Below are 19,337 nucleotides of genomic sequence, written 5' to 3' on the forward strand. Positions count from 1 at the left end.
GCACTGCGGGTGTGTGGCACGAGAGTGAAGAGCAGCAGCGGTGGCGGCAGCAGCAGCGGTGGTGGCGGCAGCGGTGGTGGCGGCAGTGGTGGTGGTAGCGGCAGCGGTGGCGGCAGCGGCGGTGGTAGCGGCAGCGGTGGTAGCGGCAGCAGCGGCGGAGGTGGTGGTGGTGGGGAGGCTCCCGGCACCTGCTTGAACTGCTTCTTGGACTCCTTGCAGGCCGTCTCCACCGTGAACTTCTTGCTGAAGATGTTGCAGAGCTTCGCGCCATAGCCGTTCCTCCCACCTGACGGGAAGAGGGCGACGATGGTCACAATTGAAGAACGCACGGGGCGACGACGGCAATAAAAAAAAGAGAGATGACGATGACGGCGGCTTAACTGAAGACGGCAATTTGCTATCCGTCTGAAAATGGCTCAGAATTTGGTTTTGTTGGAAATAACGGCGTTTTACGACTGGAAACTTGATTTACTAGGGCACCCCACCCCCCGCGACAGCCCGGTGTCACGGGGAGCGACACGCTGCAGGCACCTCCCCCCTCCCCACCTACCTGTGACCTTCTTCTCTTCGTCGTTGTAGTTGCTGGAGGTGAGAAGCTCGCCGAAGATCAGCGCTGGGACGAACATCTTCTCCACCTTGTGCTCCACCACGGGGATGCCCTTCCCATTGTTCCACACGCTCACCGTGTTGGTCTCCCTGCCGTGTGCGTGCGCGTGCGTGCACGTGTACAAGGGAGCGGCACAGCTGTTAGCGCAATGCGCTACGAACCCGGCTACCCGCGTTCGATTGACGCTCAAGACCAACATAGGTGACGGATATCTGAATCGGTACTTGGGTCTCACCTAGGTAGACTCAGCCTCGAAATACAGATAGTCCCCGAGTTACGATGGTCCAACTTACGATATTTCGATCTTACGATGGCGATACGACAAAATTGTAAAATATTTTACATTTCGCGCGGCAGGCAAACGCAGCAGCGTACAAGATACGATACTGTACGTTGGGACGCTGCCGGGATGTACGCATCTCCCGCCTTGTGTGATGCCTCACTCTCACCAGCGGTCAACGGAGTTAAGTTGTTTCAGTGTTAGCGTGTGTATAGGATTGTTTCCTGAAAAAACTCTGTTAAAATACAGTTCATATAGGTAGGCTAAGAATTTACCTTGTTTTTTTTACATTTTACTGTGCAATACAGTATTGTAATCAATAAATACATACAGTATATAGTTTATACAGTATGGTACTGTAAATTTCTCTGTTTTGCTAAATTATCACCATTCTTTAAGACTCCTGGGTAGGCTAGGCCATCTTCGACTTACGATATTTTCGACTTACGATGGGGTCGTCGTAACGCATCTCAATCGCAAGTAGAGGACTACCTGTAGTAACTGGTGCGGTGTGTAAATATCAACACTGGGGAGACAAAGGCGTCTGGGTGTGGTATTGACCACTCACCCCCTTGTGTGCCTTCATTCGGTGCTTGCTAACAGCACTTGCCCCAACAGCCTGTTAAGGCTACATGAGGGATCGTTGTTTTGTCTTTGTGTACAGTCAGTCAGTTAACCCACAACCCCTGGGTCTGTCCCGTGACCTCCTGCCAGCAGTCAGAGCCTTCCGCACTTCACGTGGCGCACATCAAAAGTGCACCTCGTCTGGCAGAAGCGTCACGGTGATGTCACCACCACTTTGGTAGCGAATGGCGGCCGTTGCTGTTGTTGTTGGTGAATTGAGCCGGTCAGCAGACGTGCAACGCGCACACACTTAAACGCACAACCAGAGGGCCGCGGCACCGATGTCACGGTAACACATTTATATTTGGGATCATCGGACATTTCAATGTGGGCCTGACTGATATTTGTTTTTTGGAGTGTTATAAAACCGGGAGCACTTCTCTCATGTATAGGAAGTGCAAAACATGAAAATCGAAGGGTATCTTACGATTCGATTGTGATCTTGATGCACGTCATGTTCTTGTCCCTCTGCTTGTTGTCGGCAGCGTTCACTGAAATTGACACGGATCGGAGTAAACCGCGCGCGCTCCTCTGCACGTGCGACGTTCTTCATCACGGGACCGAGAGACAACGCTTTTTGTTTTAAACAGTTCTCTCAAACGACCACTTTCGCCGACATTCTTAAGGAATCCTCCCCAAACCGCCGGTTGACAGCTGCTTGAACGGAGGAGGCCACTCTTGCTCATTTGCTGCACCCACACAGTTTATCGCCTGATAACGAGCGAGTGAGCGACTGAGGGGATGCCTCGAGTGTGGCCAATAATGTGTATAGAGGCGAGTGAGACGAGAGAAGGTGCGAGTTATACGTTTGTTATGTCCAATTAATTTACACAAAAACACGATCAAACGAGGAATCAAAATTATTGCACAAACATGAATAGATGTTAAATCAGAGCTAAATATTAAATTCCCAGCAGAGAAAATCGCCTAGGGCAAATTACCATGAAAATGTGCAGCAAGTGAGAGAGCGTGGGTATGAGAGTGAGTGGCAAGTGAGCGAGCAAGCGATGAATGAGTGAGCGACTTTTGAGCGATAGGCGTACACAAGTGAGCGAGTTGTCGAGTATGCGAGTGAGCGAGCGATTTATCGAACGAGTGACAAATAAGCGAGTAAGAGACATGATGACGCCTATCACACACACAAAGACAAAGATCCCCCCTATAGCCTTAACAGACTGTTGGGGCAAGTGCTGTTAGAGAGCACCTATGAAGGCCGGCACGGCACATGAGGGGGTGGGTGGCGATGTTTACACACCTCTCCAGGTACTCACTTGAGGCTGAGTGGACCTAGGAGAGGCCCAGGACTGGTCAGATAATCATCACTGGTGTTGGCCATGAGTGGGAATCGAACTTGGATCGCCAGGTTCATGGCACGACACGCTAACCGCTACACCACCACTCCCCACCACACACGAATACCAATACCCGCCATTCGCCACTAAGTGACGGTGACGTCACCATGGCGCCTGTGCCAAGCAAGGTGCACGCGCACACACACACACACCGAGAATCTCATCGAAGATCTTGTAGAGGCCCGGGACGAAGGTGATCTCTCGGTTATTGAGTCCCATGTCCTCGTCGAAAATCCACATGTTCTGTGTGAGGAGACAGCCACAAGGCCAACCGCTTACCGACAACCTCGCCATGCACACACGCACAACTCCAGTCACGGCTAAGCCTTGCGCGACATTACACGCTTCACGACACAAGTGACAATTTGAACGCAGTGACGTAATCGCAATGTCGGTTCGCCATAACTGTGCGGTTGTATTTCACATTTTTCCGTCCCGCTTTTGTGCTTCGTTCAACTCCAGCACAAATAAAGGTGAATTAAAAGTTCTTAAACTGCAGTCCGTTCGACATAAGAAAGCCGTAAGAATTTGATCGTTGCAAATGTAGAATCCACAACGTTAGAAACCGCTATAAAGAGCGTGCTCCAAGTGTCTGCACGGCAGGACAATAAACGTCGCGGTGGCGAGATGTTAACAAACTCGCATTGTATACGGGAAGTCGTGGGTTTAATCCTGACCCTGACGCCTGGATATTTGCGTGTTTTCCCCGTGGTCGTGTGGATTTTCCTCCGGGTTCTCCGGTTTTTCCCTCCACATTTAAAGTATTTGGCTGCGATACAATTCCACGTGACGACAAGCCCACTTCGTTGAGCCTTCATTTGTGATAGCCAGGTCACTTCTCAACTCTACAGCGGCTCAGTGGGCCTTACCTGGTAAAATACAAATTAACTGGTTTGGTTTTAGTTTTGCATCAACGCAGGGCATGAAGCCGCCGATGCTTGGTCGCCGGCGCACACCTGAGTGGTGGGCTCTACGGAGCCAATGTAGGTGTCGGGCCGCAGCAAGATGTGCTCCAGCTGCGTCTTCTTCTGGTAGATCCGCTCCACCGACAGCCGCTTGGAGGGGTCGCCACCCGCCGCGCCGGCCGGGGCCGTCTTGCCGCCCTCTGCATGTTGCGTGTCGAACACGGTCTGCGGAGGTGGAGGGGGAGGCAAGACGCCGCGCTTTCTGTTAAAGCAGTGGGGAATGTGGCTGGAGGCCCCCACCCTCATCCCCTCAGAGCCACGAGGGGGGGCAGAGGTGGCTCCGAGTCGCGCTCCCTGCACGGAGCAACCACGCAACAACAACTCACTGTGTGAGCAACAACAACATCAGCAGCAGCAACACCGCCGTGCGTCTTCGCCGGTTCTGCTGCATAGTCAGTCAGTTCTTCATTTAATTAGAGTCTAACCTGCAACCGCAGCCTTGCAACCCCGTCAAATGATAAAAATGTATAATGTGGTCACGTGGATTTTTTCTCCGAGTCATCCGGTTTTTCCCTCCACATTTAGAAACATGCGTTTAGATTATTTTGCTGAGCTAAATGTCCAAATGATCGGCCACTTTGTTGAGCTATCATTTGTGGTGGCCAGGTCGCTTCCGAATATTTTTTTTAATACCTCAGTGGGCTTTGCCTGGAAGGATGGGGATGGTTTAGCTGTCTTTGTATGTGTTTTGGGTGATTTGTTTACTTTTCTTGTACTTTGCACTGCTATCGTGTTTTTGTACTGTTTGTTGTTGTCACATCGCTACACTCACGACTGCTTTTCTGCGAACTGCGCTCACCGATTCCCCCACCCACGAGACTTATAATCATTATTAACAGTAAGGATAATAATGTTGAGGACTCGGGTCTACCAGACTGACTTTTTCGTCTCATCTATACTTTGTTCAGCCACCACCACACTGCAGGTCACAACAACACACTCACCTACTCACTCACTCACCCACTCAACCACCCACTTTATTTGCTCTCTAACCACACTGTTGGTCACCTCACTTCTCTTTCCGATTCTTCCCTCGCACAGCTCCACCTCCGATTGGAATTCCCCCCATCATCTCGTTTCCCAAGCTCCAACAATAACCTTGCTTAATTAAAAAAACACATCGACTCTCATCGACTCTCATTCGTTACAACCTTCAATGGCGCCGCTTGTTTGCTGGCCGCCCGCTTCGCACGTTTGGGCCTCTGGGGCCTGGGCTTGCGATCAGCAAACCGTAACGAAAAACGCAAACAACTGGAGACACTGCATGCCAAGAGTCAATTCAGTCACGGAGCAAGGGGGAGAAAGGTCTCCAGCCTGGCTTTCAGTCACAGCCTCCTTCACTGGTGAAGGGGCAAAAGGCGGCATTGCGGGCGGGCATCACGCAAGCGCAGCGGCCACGCCGCAACGGTCGGAGTTAAATGAAGCAGCCGATGCCGCTGCTGCGCTGGACCATTCGAGGTCACCTTTCCCCGGCTACTCTTAGAATCTTTCCATCGACGGTGCCTTTATGTGCCCCTTTGAGCCTTAGTTTGTCTCCAGCAAATTCGAATAATTTTAGATACAGTTTAGTTTGATGGTGCTCAGGCCAGGTGTTTCTACTCAAACTTTGTAATCTATAATACACATTACACTGTGACTTTTGAGTCCAGATGTTTTTCTCCGAACTCTAAGAATGCAACATTTTCCCCTGGCTTTTGGACAATTGTGTGCTATACTTTCCATTAATAACTGCAATACGAAATGCTGTCGTATCTCATCGTGGCGACTGCTCAGCTTTTGTTGTCAATTTATTTTTTAGATACATGTGGAGGCCCGGTGGCTCTGTGGTAGAGTGAGCGGCTCGCAATCGGAAGGTTGCGAGGTCAAATCCTGGTTAGGGGAGGGAGGTGGGGGTCGTGACTCAAACCACCATCCCTCCCTCCGAGACTGATACGAGTACCACTTTGAGGAAAATTATACAGTTGTTGTCCTATGGATCAATCACCCAGCCAAAGAAATGCAGAATCTCCACCACTGGCCCGTGGCTGTAAACAGGAAATGTGTGCAAACCTCAATGCCCATTTGAGCAGGAAATCATGTTGACATTGATAACGGCAATTCAGGTTTTTACAAAAATACAGGAAAACGAGACATCACCAAAATGAGAACGATACCCACAATGTCCCAAACTTGGCCAACACACACAGGTGTATATGAAGGCTTAGTCTTGATATCAGTCTTTACCGTTCATTCTCTTCACATCAGATGGTGTTCAGGCGTAGGTGTCAAAAGCAGAACTAAAATTAAGAGTGAAAAGCCTGGTGGGCAAAGCGCCAACAAGGGGAAGCTGTGACTAGGCCGAGTAATAGGGCTACAAAGTAGTCCAATTACACTCTTTGTTTCTTTCGGTAAAGTCACGTAGTTATAAAATAAATAAAAAATACATCACGACGTTTCGGGCGCAACACAAGCGTCCGTCATTAGGTGGGAAAGCATGGTCTGCTGCTGAGGCAGACTGTTTTAAAAGGTTTGAAATGGGTGTAGCCCAAGGGTCATAAAGTAGCCGGGGCTAGTGATGTTAATGTGAGAAATTAGCATGTAACTGTCGAAAAAGAGGGTGAGCATGAGAGATCTAAGAGAGAGGCATAGAGAGAGAGACACAGAGAGTCGGAAATAACAGCTGACATAGGCAGGTAGGATGGAAACATCACAGTCAGTTAAGACTTTACCTGGTTAATAACGTCCGTCCAATGATAGCTCAGTTTGTACCCATCCTCTCGGTTGAAGTTGTGTCTTTGTTTATATATCTGGATGGCTTCATAAACAAATTTCTGAAGGTAGCCGGTGGGTTTGCATAGTACATTCGTCTTGGAGAAATCAATTTCACGTGTGCCCACAGCGTTAAAATAATGATCAGCCACGGCAGAGATGTTGGTCCTACCGTGTTTCAAATCCGCCGGGCTGACCGTGTTCGTGAACACAAGGCAGATCTGAAACACGGTAGGACCAAAACACCTCTGCCGTGGCTGATCATTGTTTTAACGCTGTGGGCACACGTGAAATTGATTTCTCCAAGACGAAGGTACTATGCAAACCCACTGGCTATCAACAAAGATTTGTTCATAAAGCCATTCAGATATTTCAACACAGACACAATTTCAACTGAGAAGATGGATACAAACTGAGCAATCATTGGAAGGACGTTATTAACCAGGTAATGTCATAACTGGCTGTGATGCTTCCATCCTACCTGCCTATGTTAGCAGTTATTTCCGACTCTCTGAGTTACATTACCTTGTAGTAATAGGTTTTTACCCTTTTATCTGGCACCAAAACTGACATCTGTAAGTGTTGTGGTTTGCAATAACTACAACACAAGCAGTCAAAATGCAAGCAAAAAGAGATAACTCTGATAATGATATGCACTGTCCTTGAAATTGATTGGTCCACACCCGAGACGGCTTTTCTTAGAGCCTAGTCTCCACTGGTGTTGGACCAGATGACACCCAAAGGCGTTAAATGTCTTTACATTAACAGGCTAAATGTCTCACTAACATAGCTGTTGCTCCCTTTTCCTCGATGCGGCGGTGGCGCACGTTGTTTAATAGGCTGAATGTCTCTAATTAACACAGCCGCTGCTGCGGGAACCGTCTCACATTGACATGCTAATCTCTAATCTCGAGCAATACCATGGCTTCTTCAGCACCGTAGCCGTGGGGTTGCATTAACAGATTGACATGCTAATCTCTAGCAATACAATGGCCGAGGTATACCGAGCTCTGCGATCTTACATTTACTTGCAAATTCCATCTCTAGCCCCGCCCACTTACCCTCGGGTTGTACCCATCTCAAACCTTTATAACTGATGGCTGCAGTAGCTCTCTCGCTTTATTTATTCCTGCCTCAGCAGTCCACCTGCTGTATTTTTTCACCTGAAGACGATTGCTTGTGTTGCGATCGAAACGTAGTGATTTTTTTTTTCTACGCGACGTTACTGAAAGACCCAAAGAGTATAGTGTAGTTAGGGTTAGGGCTAGGGTCTTGTTGGCTCGTGTAAGGGTTATAGTGTCTGGTTGGCTCGTGTAGTAAGGGTTAGGACTAAAGGTCTGGTTGGATAGTGTAGTTAGGGTTAGAGAAAGTGCTCGTGTCTACTTGGCTGTGCACTGACAGCGAACTGCTAACGAGGCTGCGACAGGAATTAAGCCGTCTCCCTCATGGCAAGAACCTTCAGTTTGAAGTCTGCCAACCACTGGCACACGGACAGCGATTATTAAGACGACACCAGTCAGTGGTCACGGCCACAGACGAATATAAAACAGCTCAAGTCACCGGTAAATCACGTGACCTTTGTGTGGCCACCCACACTCCGATTCCCTCCACCTCTCCCCGCCCCCTGTGAAAACAGACCCTGCTCCATGTACGTACGTACGTATGTTGAACTTATACTGGTAGGAACGAAGTGAACCAGCCTACAATAGATTATATCGTCCGTCCGTCCGATGTCCGATTAGGTGTAGCAACATCGCCCCCTACTGCAAACACTTGGCAGGACCCTACAAAAACCTTTAGACTCAGTGAGGCTTTCCTGGCTAAACAAGTGTAACATTCCCTTATAATTCCCTGAGATAGTTTTTAATTAAAACATTTAAATTAAAAATTAACTCACAGCGGCATAAAGCCTACAGCTAGGCCTAAAGCCTAGAACTAGGCCTCAAACTCTCCCTTCGTATCGTACCCCCGCCATTTCATTTTATTATAGCCATTCATTTGTTTGTTCCTACCAGCCCACCCCGCAGGGACCTGTTTTCGCACCGTACATAGCCAACCATGATTAATCAAAGGTAAGCTCACTTCTGCCTGCTTCTTCCTCCTCTCTGCCTCCATTCCGTCCGCTCTCATCCCCAACATCTTGACCCAATCATTCCTTCTCCCCCTCCTCCCCTTCCCGCCTTACCCGTGGTACACCACCAGTGAAGAGTTATATTAAGATACAAAACATTATCAGCCACTTTATTTATACCACAGAGGATGACAACATTGTGACAATGGCATACAATAGCGATAACAATAATAGATTTACGACGTCACCTACAAGGATAACGGTGCCTTTACGCACGCATCAACGAGTAGTGATGTACACTTGATGACGTCGACACTGTTGACTATGACAGGAATTACAATTTAACACGAAGGCTTTCGTGACCAATCTGGATGTCGCCTGATGATGCTAGTTGTAATAACTGGCGAAACCTTGTACTCGAATTGTAAATGTTGTGGGTGTTACTCTCCAACACATCGGTGTGATGTACTTGTAACGAATTGGCACTTTTTGTTTACGTGACAAACTTTACAAATTGGCTATGTCGTGTGGTGGCGGGTTTAACGACACATTTATATTTACGCGATATAACTCAAAAACCTCTATTAAGGAATTACGATGTCAATGATGTGTGAATTCTGTGATGATGGTGAGCTATGGTGTATTTGATGAGGGCAACATCATTGTTACAGGATTGTGGTTGATGATGATGTCTGGCGTGATGCTGATGGTTATAGGTGATGATGTTGCACTCGACAGACACTGTCAGTGATCGAGTTGAATGAGGGTTGTTACAGTGTGATCAGTTACGTAATGTTTATGACATCAAATACAATGATGACTGCAGTGAAGAAGGCCATGGCCCGAAACGTCGCCGATTATATTTTCAATTCGAGGCCACGGTGTTACTGAAGGCGTTTTCACGGCAGTGAGATGAACTGAAAATTAACTAAATGATGTGTTAATTGAAGTACACATTACCATATTTTTTCCTCAGAAAATGATTTAAGTGTTTTAAAGAAAGGACATCGCCCGAAACGTCCCATATTATATATTTTTTTAGACCACGGTGTTATTGACGAATGTGTCGAGTTGTTATTTCGTACATTCCTGTATAATTTGACATCTGTTATGTGGGTGCAATGTTAATAATGCCAATAATGACTACACTACTTTCTATAACATAGCTTGTTTAGTATGTTGATAGAGACACCAATGTTCAGACGAACTATTGACAGTTACAAGATTAATCAGGCAATCGTTTGCGTATATTTTGCCACTCATTTATACAGACTATTAAGCACGCTGAATATCAGCTATCAATCTAATTAAATCGTCCATTAATTGAATAGGTTTTTGATAATACCTCTATAGATTACACCCTAAATTATATTGATTTAGGCACCGTGTCATTCCCCAATGATGAGGTCAATCAGTAAAGCTAGAGACTGCACATTATCGACGCGGCACTTGAAGGATATTTATGACTCAATCATAGTCAACTGATGTCTGATGCCTGGTTTGCTATCCATTTGCTAACTGGAGCAGGCGCCCTGATTTCAAACCATTTAGATACTCACTCCTCATCAATGTTTGCTCGCAAAGATGACCGGAGAACGAGTGCGTCCTTTATTCATGTTGAGTAAATCCACGCTGGATAGAGAAATAGAACTTTTAAAGGAAATAAGCCACGTGCAGTGGGCTCACTCTAATCACAGTCACAATCAAGAAGCGGCCGTGAAATCAGCTCCGTGTGACCACATTCCATCCCATCAGACGAGTATAATCAGGCCACGTCCTGTAACATTAAAACTCGCATTTGTCACAAACCTCCAATTACCACGGTTGGCTTACGTACGGTGCAAAAGAAGTTCAACATACATAACACCGCGGCCTTAAAATGATATGTACGTACAAGCAGGCGTTTCGGGCAATTACCCTTCTCCAGAACAACAATTCGTTTTGGAAAATGAAAAACCAACAACTGACCTTATTCCGTTATCTTTTGATTTTAACAAAAAGTCGAGTTTAATTATCCTACTTAATTATCCTGCTCATTGGAAGCCCAGTGCTGCAATTAATCAACGAGGCAATCGAAGGCAACGCTTTTCAACTGCAGCCCATAGTTTTTTAGCCGTATGCTTGGAAGGCGAGAGGGCCCATTCATGATTCACAGTCCAGCGTTGGCCTATGAACTATGGTAAAATTAGCCGCACGAAGCCGCACGGCGTGGCATGCGGAGGGCCACCGCCTTCCAGCAGTAGACTCACAAAGTGGTGCTTTCGTTTCATGTCCAGGTACGCAGACATCTGCAGGTACGCAGACATCTGCTGGCTATCGAATCAGGTTGACCACGGCTCATCGTTTGCCTCATCATTCGATCACGAAACAAGGTGAAGAGGTAAGGCTGAAGGGATGCGATTGGTCGCTCGCGCACACTTACACGTGAACAATTACACAACAACAACAACAAAAGGCCTCGACAGACGTGTGGGACAAGCGCTGTTAGCGAGTTGGGGCCGCCTATGAAGGCCGGTACGGTACACATATGGGCTGGGTGGCCAGCACCACGCCCGGCCGCCTTTGTCTCCCTAAGTGGGGATGTCTACACACCTCACCAGGTACTCATTTGAGGCTGAGTCGACCTAGTGGAGGCCCAGGACCGGTTTAGATAATCGCCACCGGTGTTAGCGGGAATCAAACTCGGGTGGTCGGGTTCGTACCGCCACACAAGAGACATCAGCTCACAACAAGACACTTTGACGAGACATCAACAATACACTTAAACACATTGCAATATACAACAACCAGCAGCCATGGCACACACATTCATACTCAAGGGGTGGGCAGGAGCTACTCGGAATCTGCTTGCTATCGAGTAATCGACTATCTATAGAGATAACGTCGCTCAAAGCTTATCCATTAGTCGGATTGTGCAGGCGATTGACCTATGATCTACGATCAAAAACGATTATTCGAGACTATCGATTACAGACTGGTCATGGATGTTTGAGGCCCACGTTCATGACACAGATTTGCGTGTGTCGTCAAGGCTTCGACCACCCGACGCTGTGTACAAGCATCTAACGCCGCTCACGGGAGATTTGAACAATTCTCGCATTATATGGGCACTGGCATCGTGTAAGAATTCACGTTGGGTGGTGGTTGGGGACGGTCTTGACAACACACACTTTTTTAATACACAAGGTACACAGTTTGGGTAACGAGTCGCAAACATCCGACTTGATCAACCTTTGAACCCAATGCACGGTTATACGAATATCGATTAACAACCCGATTTGTCACTTATCGATTCGTCGGCGACCGTGGCGTTTGATGAAATCGATGACCCGACACTCACCACCCACTTGAGCCCCGCGTCGCCGTTGCTCTTGGACATCTCGCTCGCGGCCGTCCGTCCGTAACAATAATTACACAAAGAATACAAACGGCGTCTAACCTAAACCCTCGACGAAGCGGAGGGGAACAACAAAAATTTAAAACCCCACCACGAAAACAACGCTATTGTTTGACGCGCTACTGTCAAGGGCCCATAGCCCCGAAACGTCGCCGATTTGATTTATTCTCGACACAAGAGGCCGTCCGCGGTGCGGACTTGTCGACAGCGGCGAGCGATAATTATGATTTTGTTGTTTGTAATTTCTTCTCCCCCCGGTCGGCTTAAGTTGTAATCGCGATTCGTCCAATCGACGAAATCGCGGCGAGAACAAAGCGGAGAGAGGCTGAGTGAGGAGGCTGAGGGAGAGGGGAGAGAGGCGGAGGGGACAGGCGGAGGGGAGAGAGGCTGAGGGGAGAGAGGCTGAGGGAGGCAATGAGAGGCTGAGTGAGGAGGCTGAGGGAGAGGGGAGAGCCGCCCCAGCGAGGCGGGAGGCCGCCGCCGGAGTCGCCGGGGGGGTCTGTGGCCAAAGGCAAGGGCCGCCGCCGCCGCCTCCTCCTCCTCCCCCTCACGCGCTAATACTACAGCAGCGAAAGTTGTTTAATTTTAAAAAGCTACAATCGTACACAAAATAATAATAAACGTGACGGGGAAGGGGGGGGGTGTTTGATTTGGCAGTGGGGGGGGGGCGGCGGTGGAGAGAATTTTTTTGTTTTAATCCGCGGGACCGAGTCGAGGCCGCGCGGGGCTGAGACGCGGCGCCGCTGGCGGGAGCCAATCGCAGAGCAGCTTGTTGCGCGCGCCGCGCTCGGGGAGCCAATCGCAGAGCCGCTTGGATGCGCGCGCCGCGCTCGGGGAGCCAATCGCAGAGCCGCTTGGATGCGCGCGCCGCGCTCGGAGAGCCAATCGCAGAGCCGCTTGGATGCGCGCGCCGCGCTCGGAGAGCCAATCGCAGAGCCGCTTGGATGCGCGCGCCGCGCTCGGAGAGCCAATCGCAGAGCCGCCTGCTGGTCGCCCGCGCGCGGCAGGTCACGTGGGACTCGGCTGTGCGAGATGAGTTTACCCACGAGGCACTGCGGCACTGACCCCCCCCCACCGTCATTGCCCCCCCCACTCTCACTGGTTCCTCCTCCCTCCCCCCCCCCAGGGCCCCCCACTCTCACTGGCTCCTCCCCCCAGGGCCCCCCACTCTCACTGCCTCCACCCCCCAGGGCCCCCCACTCTCACTGGCTCCACCCCCCCAGGGCCCCCCACTCTCACTGGCTCCTCCCCCCAGGGCCCCCCACTCTCACTGGCTCCACCCCCCAGAGCCCCCCACTCTCACTGGCTCCACCCCCCAGGGCCCCCCACTCTCACTGGCTCCACCCCCCCAGGGCCCCCCACTCTCACTGGCTCCGCCCCCCAGGGCCCCCCACTCTCACTGGCTCCACCCCCCCAGGGCCCCCCACTCTCACTGGCTCCTCCCCCCCAGGGCCCCCCACTCTCACTGGCTCCTCCCCCCCAGGGCCCCCACTCTCACTGGCTCCTCCCCCCCAGGGCCCCCCACTCTCACTGGCTCCACCCCCCCAGGGCCCCCCACTCTCACTGGCTCCTCCCCTACCCCCCAATTGAACCACGTGATCCGTGACACATCGGCACTGCGCTGTCGCCCAATCAGGAGCGAGCATGAGGAACCCAGGCGCGCCGACTCCGTAGCGATTCCACTCATTATCGATTCGAGTTCTCGATCCATACCACAATTATGTTCAGTAATCGATTTTGTATTAGCTTCGCGGTGGCGTGCAGAATTTACAGAAGCTGTAAGTGTATCGCATGAAAATGATTCACAGTATCAATTGTAATTATGCAGCCGCTATCGATTCCACACGTAAAAAATTATCGATGCAGGCCTCACTTCGATTCCTCGATTAATGGTGATTTCGTACTCATACGAATCTAAACCAACCTCGCGCATAAATCTATGAGCACAGGAATCGATTCCAGTCTCAGGAGCATCAACCAAAATCCCAACGGCACGAATCGCGATCCGAATACTGAATCGATTAATCGCCTAAATCGATTAATCGCCAGGTGCCCTTTGCAGGCGCAGCTCTGTAATTGCTTTGCTCATTCTCCTGCTGGCGAAAGGGCCTCTACACTGGAGGGAGCTCTGAGGCCCTCTCAGAGGTGCTTTGGCCTACTCTTTCACGCTGGCCATGTGCCTCTGAAGTCGTTTGGTGTCTTTCAACGCGGCGTTCTAAATCAACAAAAAAATAATAATCATTCGGCGGCGAGAGGACACGAGTCGCATCGTTGTGTTGGTGCTGCACCAGAAGGCTCGTCTTGTCTAAGCGCGCACGTGTTCTGCTGCGGGGGGTGACACCCAGAGCCCTTTAACTCGCACTTGTTCCGCTGCCCTTTAACTCGCACGTGTTCCGCTGCCCTTTAACTCGCACGTGTTCTGCTGCCCTTTAACTGGCGCGAGGTCACGCGTGGAGCAAGCGCCGAGACATCACCAGGGCAGCGTGACAGCTCCCTCCTCTCGGCCTTCCCTTCTCCCTGCCCTTCCTCACCGCTGCCCTTCACTCTCCCGCTCCATTCTCTGCACTGCCCTTCTCTAATCCATCGCTGCCCTTCTCTCGCCGACCCTGCCCCCCGGCATCCATCTCATCCCGCTGCACCCCCCCCCACTCCCGAACATCTCGCCACGACATCGTGGACCATGTCCCCCTCGCCCTTCCTCCACCTGCGTGCCTGTCGCAGCCTGCTCAAGCACCCGGCCGCCTCTCTCACGTCAACGTCGCCGCCCCCGGCTCGCCCCGGCGCGAGCGCCGCTCCGCTACCGTCGCCGCCTCGCCGCCGCGTGGTCATCACGGGCCTCGGCGTGATCTGCCCGCTCGGCGTGGGCGCGGACGCCGTGTGGCGTCGCCTCCTGCGGGGCGACACCGCCACCGTGGCGCTCGACCACGCGGCCTTCGCGTCGCTGCCGTCCCGCGTAGCCGGCCTGGTGCCCCGCGGAACGGGGGGCGGCGACAGCGCCACGTTCGACCCGTCCCTCTTCGTGCCCGCGTCTCAGGCCAGGCACCTGTCCCCCACCACCGTCATGGCCTTGGCGGCGGCCCGCCTCGCCTTGGACGACAGCGGCTGGCGGCCCCGCGGCCCCGAGGAGCGGCTGCGCGCCGGGGTGGCCGTCGGGGTCGGGGTGGCCGACCTGGAGGAGATCGTGAACGCCGGCGTGTCGCTGCGCGAGCTGGGAGCCCGCAAGCTGAGTCCCTTCTTCGTGCCCAGGATCCTCACCAACATGCCCGGGGCCCACATCAGCATCGCGCACGGCCTCAAGGGCCCCGTGCACTCCGTGTCCACGGCCTGCGCCACGGGCGCGCACGCCCTGGGCGACGCGGCTCGCCTCGTCGCGCGCGGGGACGCCGACGTGATGGTGGCGGGCGGCGCCGAGGCGGCCGTGACCCCCTTGGCCGTGGCCGGGTTCTGCCGGGCGCGCTCGCTGAGCACGGCCTTCAACGGGAGGCCCGGGGCGGCCTCCCGGCCCTTCCACCCGGAGCGCGACGGCTTCGTGATCGCCGAGGGCGCCGCCGTCGTGGTGCTGGAGGAGATGGAGCGCGCCGTGGGGAGAGGCGCGCGGATCCTGGCCGAGGTGATGGGCTACGGGATGTCCGGCGACGCCAACCACATCACGGCGCCCAGCGAGGATGGTGACGGTGCCTACAGGTGGGCCTGTGTCTGTGTGGGTGGGTGCCCATACCTGTCAACCCCTTATCGGCGACCTTACCTTATTGCAGACAAATTCAGGTCACTCGTGGCCTTATACATTTCAACGTTCATCCTACAAAGTGCCATCACAAGGGAGAAACAAGTAGCCAATCGCCACCACTACACTCACCACTAGGACACTCACCACCACTACACTCACCACTACATACCTGTCCACCCCTTATATCAGTGCCCTTACCTTATTACAGACCAATTTAGACATTATTGGTCACCACGTGCCCTTGTCAATCTCAACGTTCATCCTACAAAGTCCCATCACAAGCGAGAAACACAAACAAATAAGAGAAAAATTAAGTTACTGAACAATAACTGTTTTCTGTATTCATTTTGATTATTGGTGTCAATAATGCTACTTGTCATGCTGTTGTCCGTGATCTTGCATGCTGACGCTGCTTACTTGATATGTCGATGCACGCACTCGGCCATATGATTTTGTGTTGCCCGTATTGAAATGGCTGTACGCCTTGTGGTCCTGAAAACTCAATTTCCCAGTACAAGAATACGGGCAAACCGTATTAGTTGACGGGTATGTGTGTGTTGGTGAGTGAGTGTTGAACTAGATCGACTCGGCCTCAAATGAGTACCTGGTGGGGTGTGTCAAAACATCTCCACGTGTTGGCCACCCACCCCCTCGTGTGCCGTACCGGCCTTCATAGGTGCTACTCGCTCACAGCATTCGCCCCAGCAGTCTGCTAAGGCTATACACGGGCGATCTTTGTTGAGGTGGTCGCTCTGTCATGTGTAGAACTTGGTATGGAACTACTCGCTATATCACGTGCAGGACCTGGAGTTCAACGCATCACTCTGTCACATGGTGTTGAACTGGTCTCTGTGTCACTTGGAGGACCTGTGGCTACTTGGATAGAATTTCCCTTCATTCACATGATTTAGATTACAAACTAAGTTGAGTGTCCAACCGGCTTGTAGCACATGGAGTTAAACTGTTAACTGTGACACATGTCGGACCTGGCGGTGAACCGGCCACTCGGTCACCTCCTCTCACCGCAACTCCCACCACTCCACTGCGCACGCAGGTGCATGGAGGCCGCCCTGCTCGACGCCGGCCTCAGCCCCGGCGACGTCGGCTACATCAACGCTCACGCCACGTCCACTCCGCTAGGCGACGCGGCCGAGCTCTGCGCCATCCAGCGCCTCTTCGGGTCTCGCTGCTCCTCCTCCTCTGGCGGCGTTCCGGCCCTCGCCATCTCATCGACGAAGGGCGCCACCGGTCACCTGCTCGGCGCGGCCGGCGCGCTCGAGGCGGCCTTCGCGGCCCTGGCGTGCGCGCGCGCCGAGCTGCCGCCCACCGCCAACCTGGACCGCGTGGAGCCGGGCTGCACCCTGAACCTCGTGCCGCTGCGCTCGCAGCCGTGGCCGCACGATGACCGCTGCCGCCGCCGCCGCGTGGCATTGACCAACTCGTTCGGGTTTGGCGGCACCAACGCCTCGCTGTGCCTGGGCAGTGTGGACGCGTGATTCGCCTGTCTGGAACGCTCTTCCCGCTGATGTTAAGAAGCCGCTGGAGCTATTCACTTTTAAATCTAAAATTGGTAACTAATTTATTCAGAACTACTTTTTGTGTTTAGTTTGTCCTTCCGCCGCACCTCCGATTAGCACGGTTGGCTACATACGGTGCAAAAGAAGTTCCACATGGTTGGTGACAGTGGTGGTGGTGCAGGGAGGTGGAAGGCTTCGTCGAAGAGCGGCGTTAATTTCTTTATTGACATTAGTGACAAACATATTTGCCAACAAAGTTTTATTTTTATTTTAGTGAAAAACGGTGACTATGAGTGGATGGCAATCATCAAGCATGACGATGACTACCGGAGCAGAGAGAGTGTGAGGAGTTGAAACTCATGAATCTGAATGAAGACGCACACGTCTGTAATTTAGTGAAATTATGAGAGACTACCTTCACAGGGTATGTGGTGGAGACACCCATCACTCATACCTGTCAACCCAAACATTTTAGGGGCCGTCCATAAATGACGTCACGCGATTTTGAACGATTTTTGACCCCCCCCCCCCCCCCTCGTCGTCACACGGCGTCACAAAAAGTCAGACCCCCCTCAAATATGACATCACAAAGCTCTGCCCCCCCCAAAAAAAATACTATTGTCATTGTAGTGCGTATTTAATGTGGCGCTGCACTCTGATGTAGGAGAAAACATTTATTTTCTTAATTAAGTAGAACGTGTTGTCTATGTTTATTTAAAGTTGCGCATTTTGATGTGACGTCACATTTCTCACCCCCCCTCGTCACACATCGTCACAAATGTCTGAGCCCCCCCCCCCTCCCCCAGGTGCGTGACATCATTTATGGACGGCCCCTTATCCGTATTCTTGTACAGGATGTACAGGATGTTTTCAGGTTCATACGGCGTACAGCCGTTTCAATACGGGCAAATATATTTTATTGTCTATTTGTTTGTGTTTCTCCCTGGTGAATGAACTTTGTAGGATGAATATTGAGATTTATAAATTGACAGAAAAGTTTCACGAAATTGTGGAGACTTTTTTTAAAGGAGGTTTTCCTGCTTTGGGATGTTTGTCTCTTTCCATTTATCATGAAAGAAACTCAACAAATGTGTCAAAACACACTGCCTTAAAAGAAATAAGTATAATGCTCCACGTTTTGGTCAATAGCCCTTCTTAGCACATGTGCTCAGACATTCGTTCACGGTGTCGTTATTGTAAGAAGATTTTTATATAAGCAGTGTAAATTTGTAAAACCCAGAAGAGTTTTTTCGGAGCTTGTGAATAATGTAAATAAAAAAGCCAAGTTGACTTGTGAAAATTATCATCAGCGTCCTGAGGGTCATTTGTCGGAGTTCAAATCGTTTGCGTCCCGAGTGAACGCAGCCATAGTGGTGGATATTCTACATTCCTATGGCGAGGGCCAGTCACTGCGCGGGTCATCCACTGTCCTTATTTCATGACCTCCGGAGATGATGGCTTTAAGTTTGTGCTCTGCTGTGTCTGTGGGCCTGCTCGATGTTGAAGCTCTTTCGCCACCGTACACAGTCAGCCGCGCTGGTCGGAGGTGCGGGGGGAAGGACAACAAACTAAACACACAAAAAGTAGAACAATTCGTGCAAGTGCGTTTATGTTTTATTATTTTTAAAAAACTTGAAAATAAAATTACTATTCTTCGTTCTTTCGGTAAAGTCACGTAGAAGGGAAAAATATTTTTATTATTTTATTATGTCCCTTCAAAGTGACTTTACCGAAAGAACCAAGCACATTAATCCCTGCAGTCACGAAAGCTTTAAATCTAAATTAAATTACTGTACTGTACTGTCATATAAAAGCGTTTTTTAAAATAAATCTCGCTAAAAAACCATCCTGGCTTCCGTAGATTCTACGCCTCATGGGGGAGGGGGAGAATCCGCCTTGGATTCGTGACGTCAACGCGTTTAGCCTTGACGTCACCACGCGGCACGTCACCCGCCTTCGGCTCTTGAATGACATGACGGCGTTGAACACCAACGTCACCACGCCGACTGAGCAAATTCGCCGTTCAACGTCACCACGTTTAAACCTGAC

General features: G+C 51.1%; 2 protein-coding genes across 2 annotated transcripts in view; one reads left to right on the forward strand and one right to left on the reverse strand.

The window, feature by feature from the left end:
* LOC133358317 (DNA topoisomerase 2-beta-like) overlaps positions 1-12,720 on the reverse strand; it is a 49,226-nt gene extending 36,506 nt beyond the window's left edge. The window contains exons 1-6 of the mRNA XM_061576576.1: positions 11,988-12,720; positions 3,820-3,993; positions 3,016-3,106; positions 1,939-2,002; positions 551-696; positions 189-286 (exon numbers count right to left, since the gene is read on the reverse strand). Of these exons, the coding sequence (XP_061432560.1) occupies positions 189-286; positions 551-696; positions 1,939-2,002; positions 3,016-3,106; positions 3,820-3,993; positions 11,988-12,026 (612 nt within the window). The 5' untranslated portion in view covers positions 12,027-12,720. The remainder of the gene's footprint in view (positions 1-188; positions 287-550; positions 697-1,938; positions 2,003-3,015; positions 3,107-3,819; positions 3,994-11,987) is intronic.
* A 1,282-nt stretch (positions 12,721-14,002) lies between these two features.
* On the forward strand, positions 14,003-18,591 carry OXSM (3-oxoacyl-ACP synthase, mitochondrial). The gene is made up of 2 exons (XM_061576556.1): positions 14,003-15,728; positions 16,826-18,591. The coding sequence occupies exons 1-2, from the start codon at positions 14,725-14,727 to the stop codon at positions 17,265-17,267; spliced, it is 1,446 nt and encodes a 481-aa protein (XP_061432540.1). The 5' UTR covers positions 14,003-14,724; the 3' UTR covers positions 17,268-18,591.
* Positions 18,592-19,337: the final 746 nt, after the last annotated feature.

This window comes from Lethenteron reissneri, chromosome 61, assembly GCF_015708825.2.
Source record: "Lethenteron reissneri isolate LAM-NWPU_2019-01 chromosome 61, ASM1570882v1, whole genome shotgun sequence".
Taxonomy (NCBI): domain Eukaryota; kingdom Metazoa; phylum Chordata; class Hyperoartia; order Petromyzontiformes; family Petromyzontidae; genus Lethenteron; species Lethenteron reissneri.

What these genes read in the sequence shown, in the direction of transcription:
- OXSM (XM_061576556.1), top strand. Translation starts at nt 14,725, where the DNA reads ATGTCCCCCTCGCCCTTCCTCCACCTGCGTGCCTGTCGCAGCCTGCTC. An exon ending in GATGGTGACGGTGCCTACAG is followed by an intron (nt 15,729 to 16,825) that starts GTGGGCCTGTGT and finishes CTGCGCACGCAG; the next exon opens with GTGCATGGAGGCCGCCCTGC.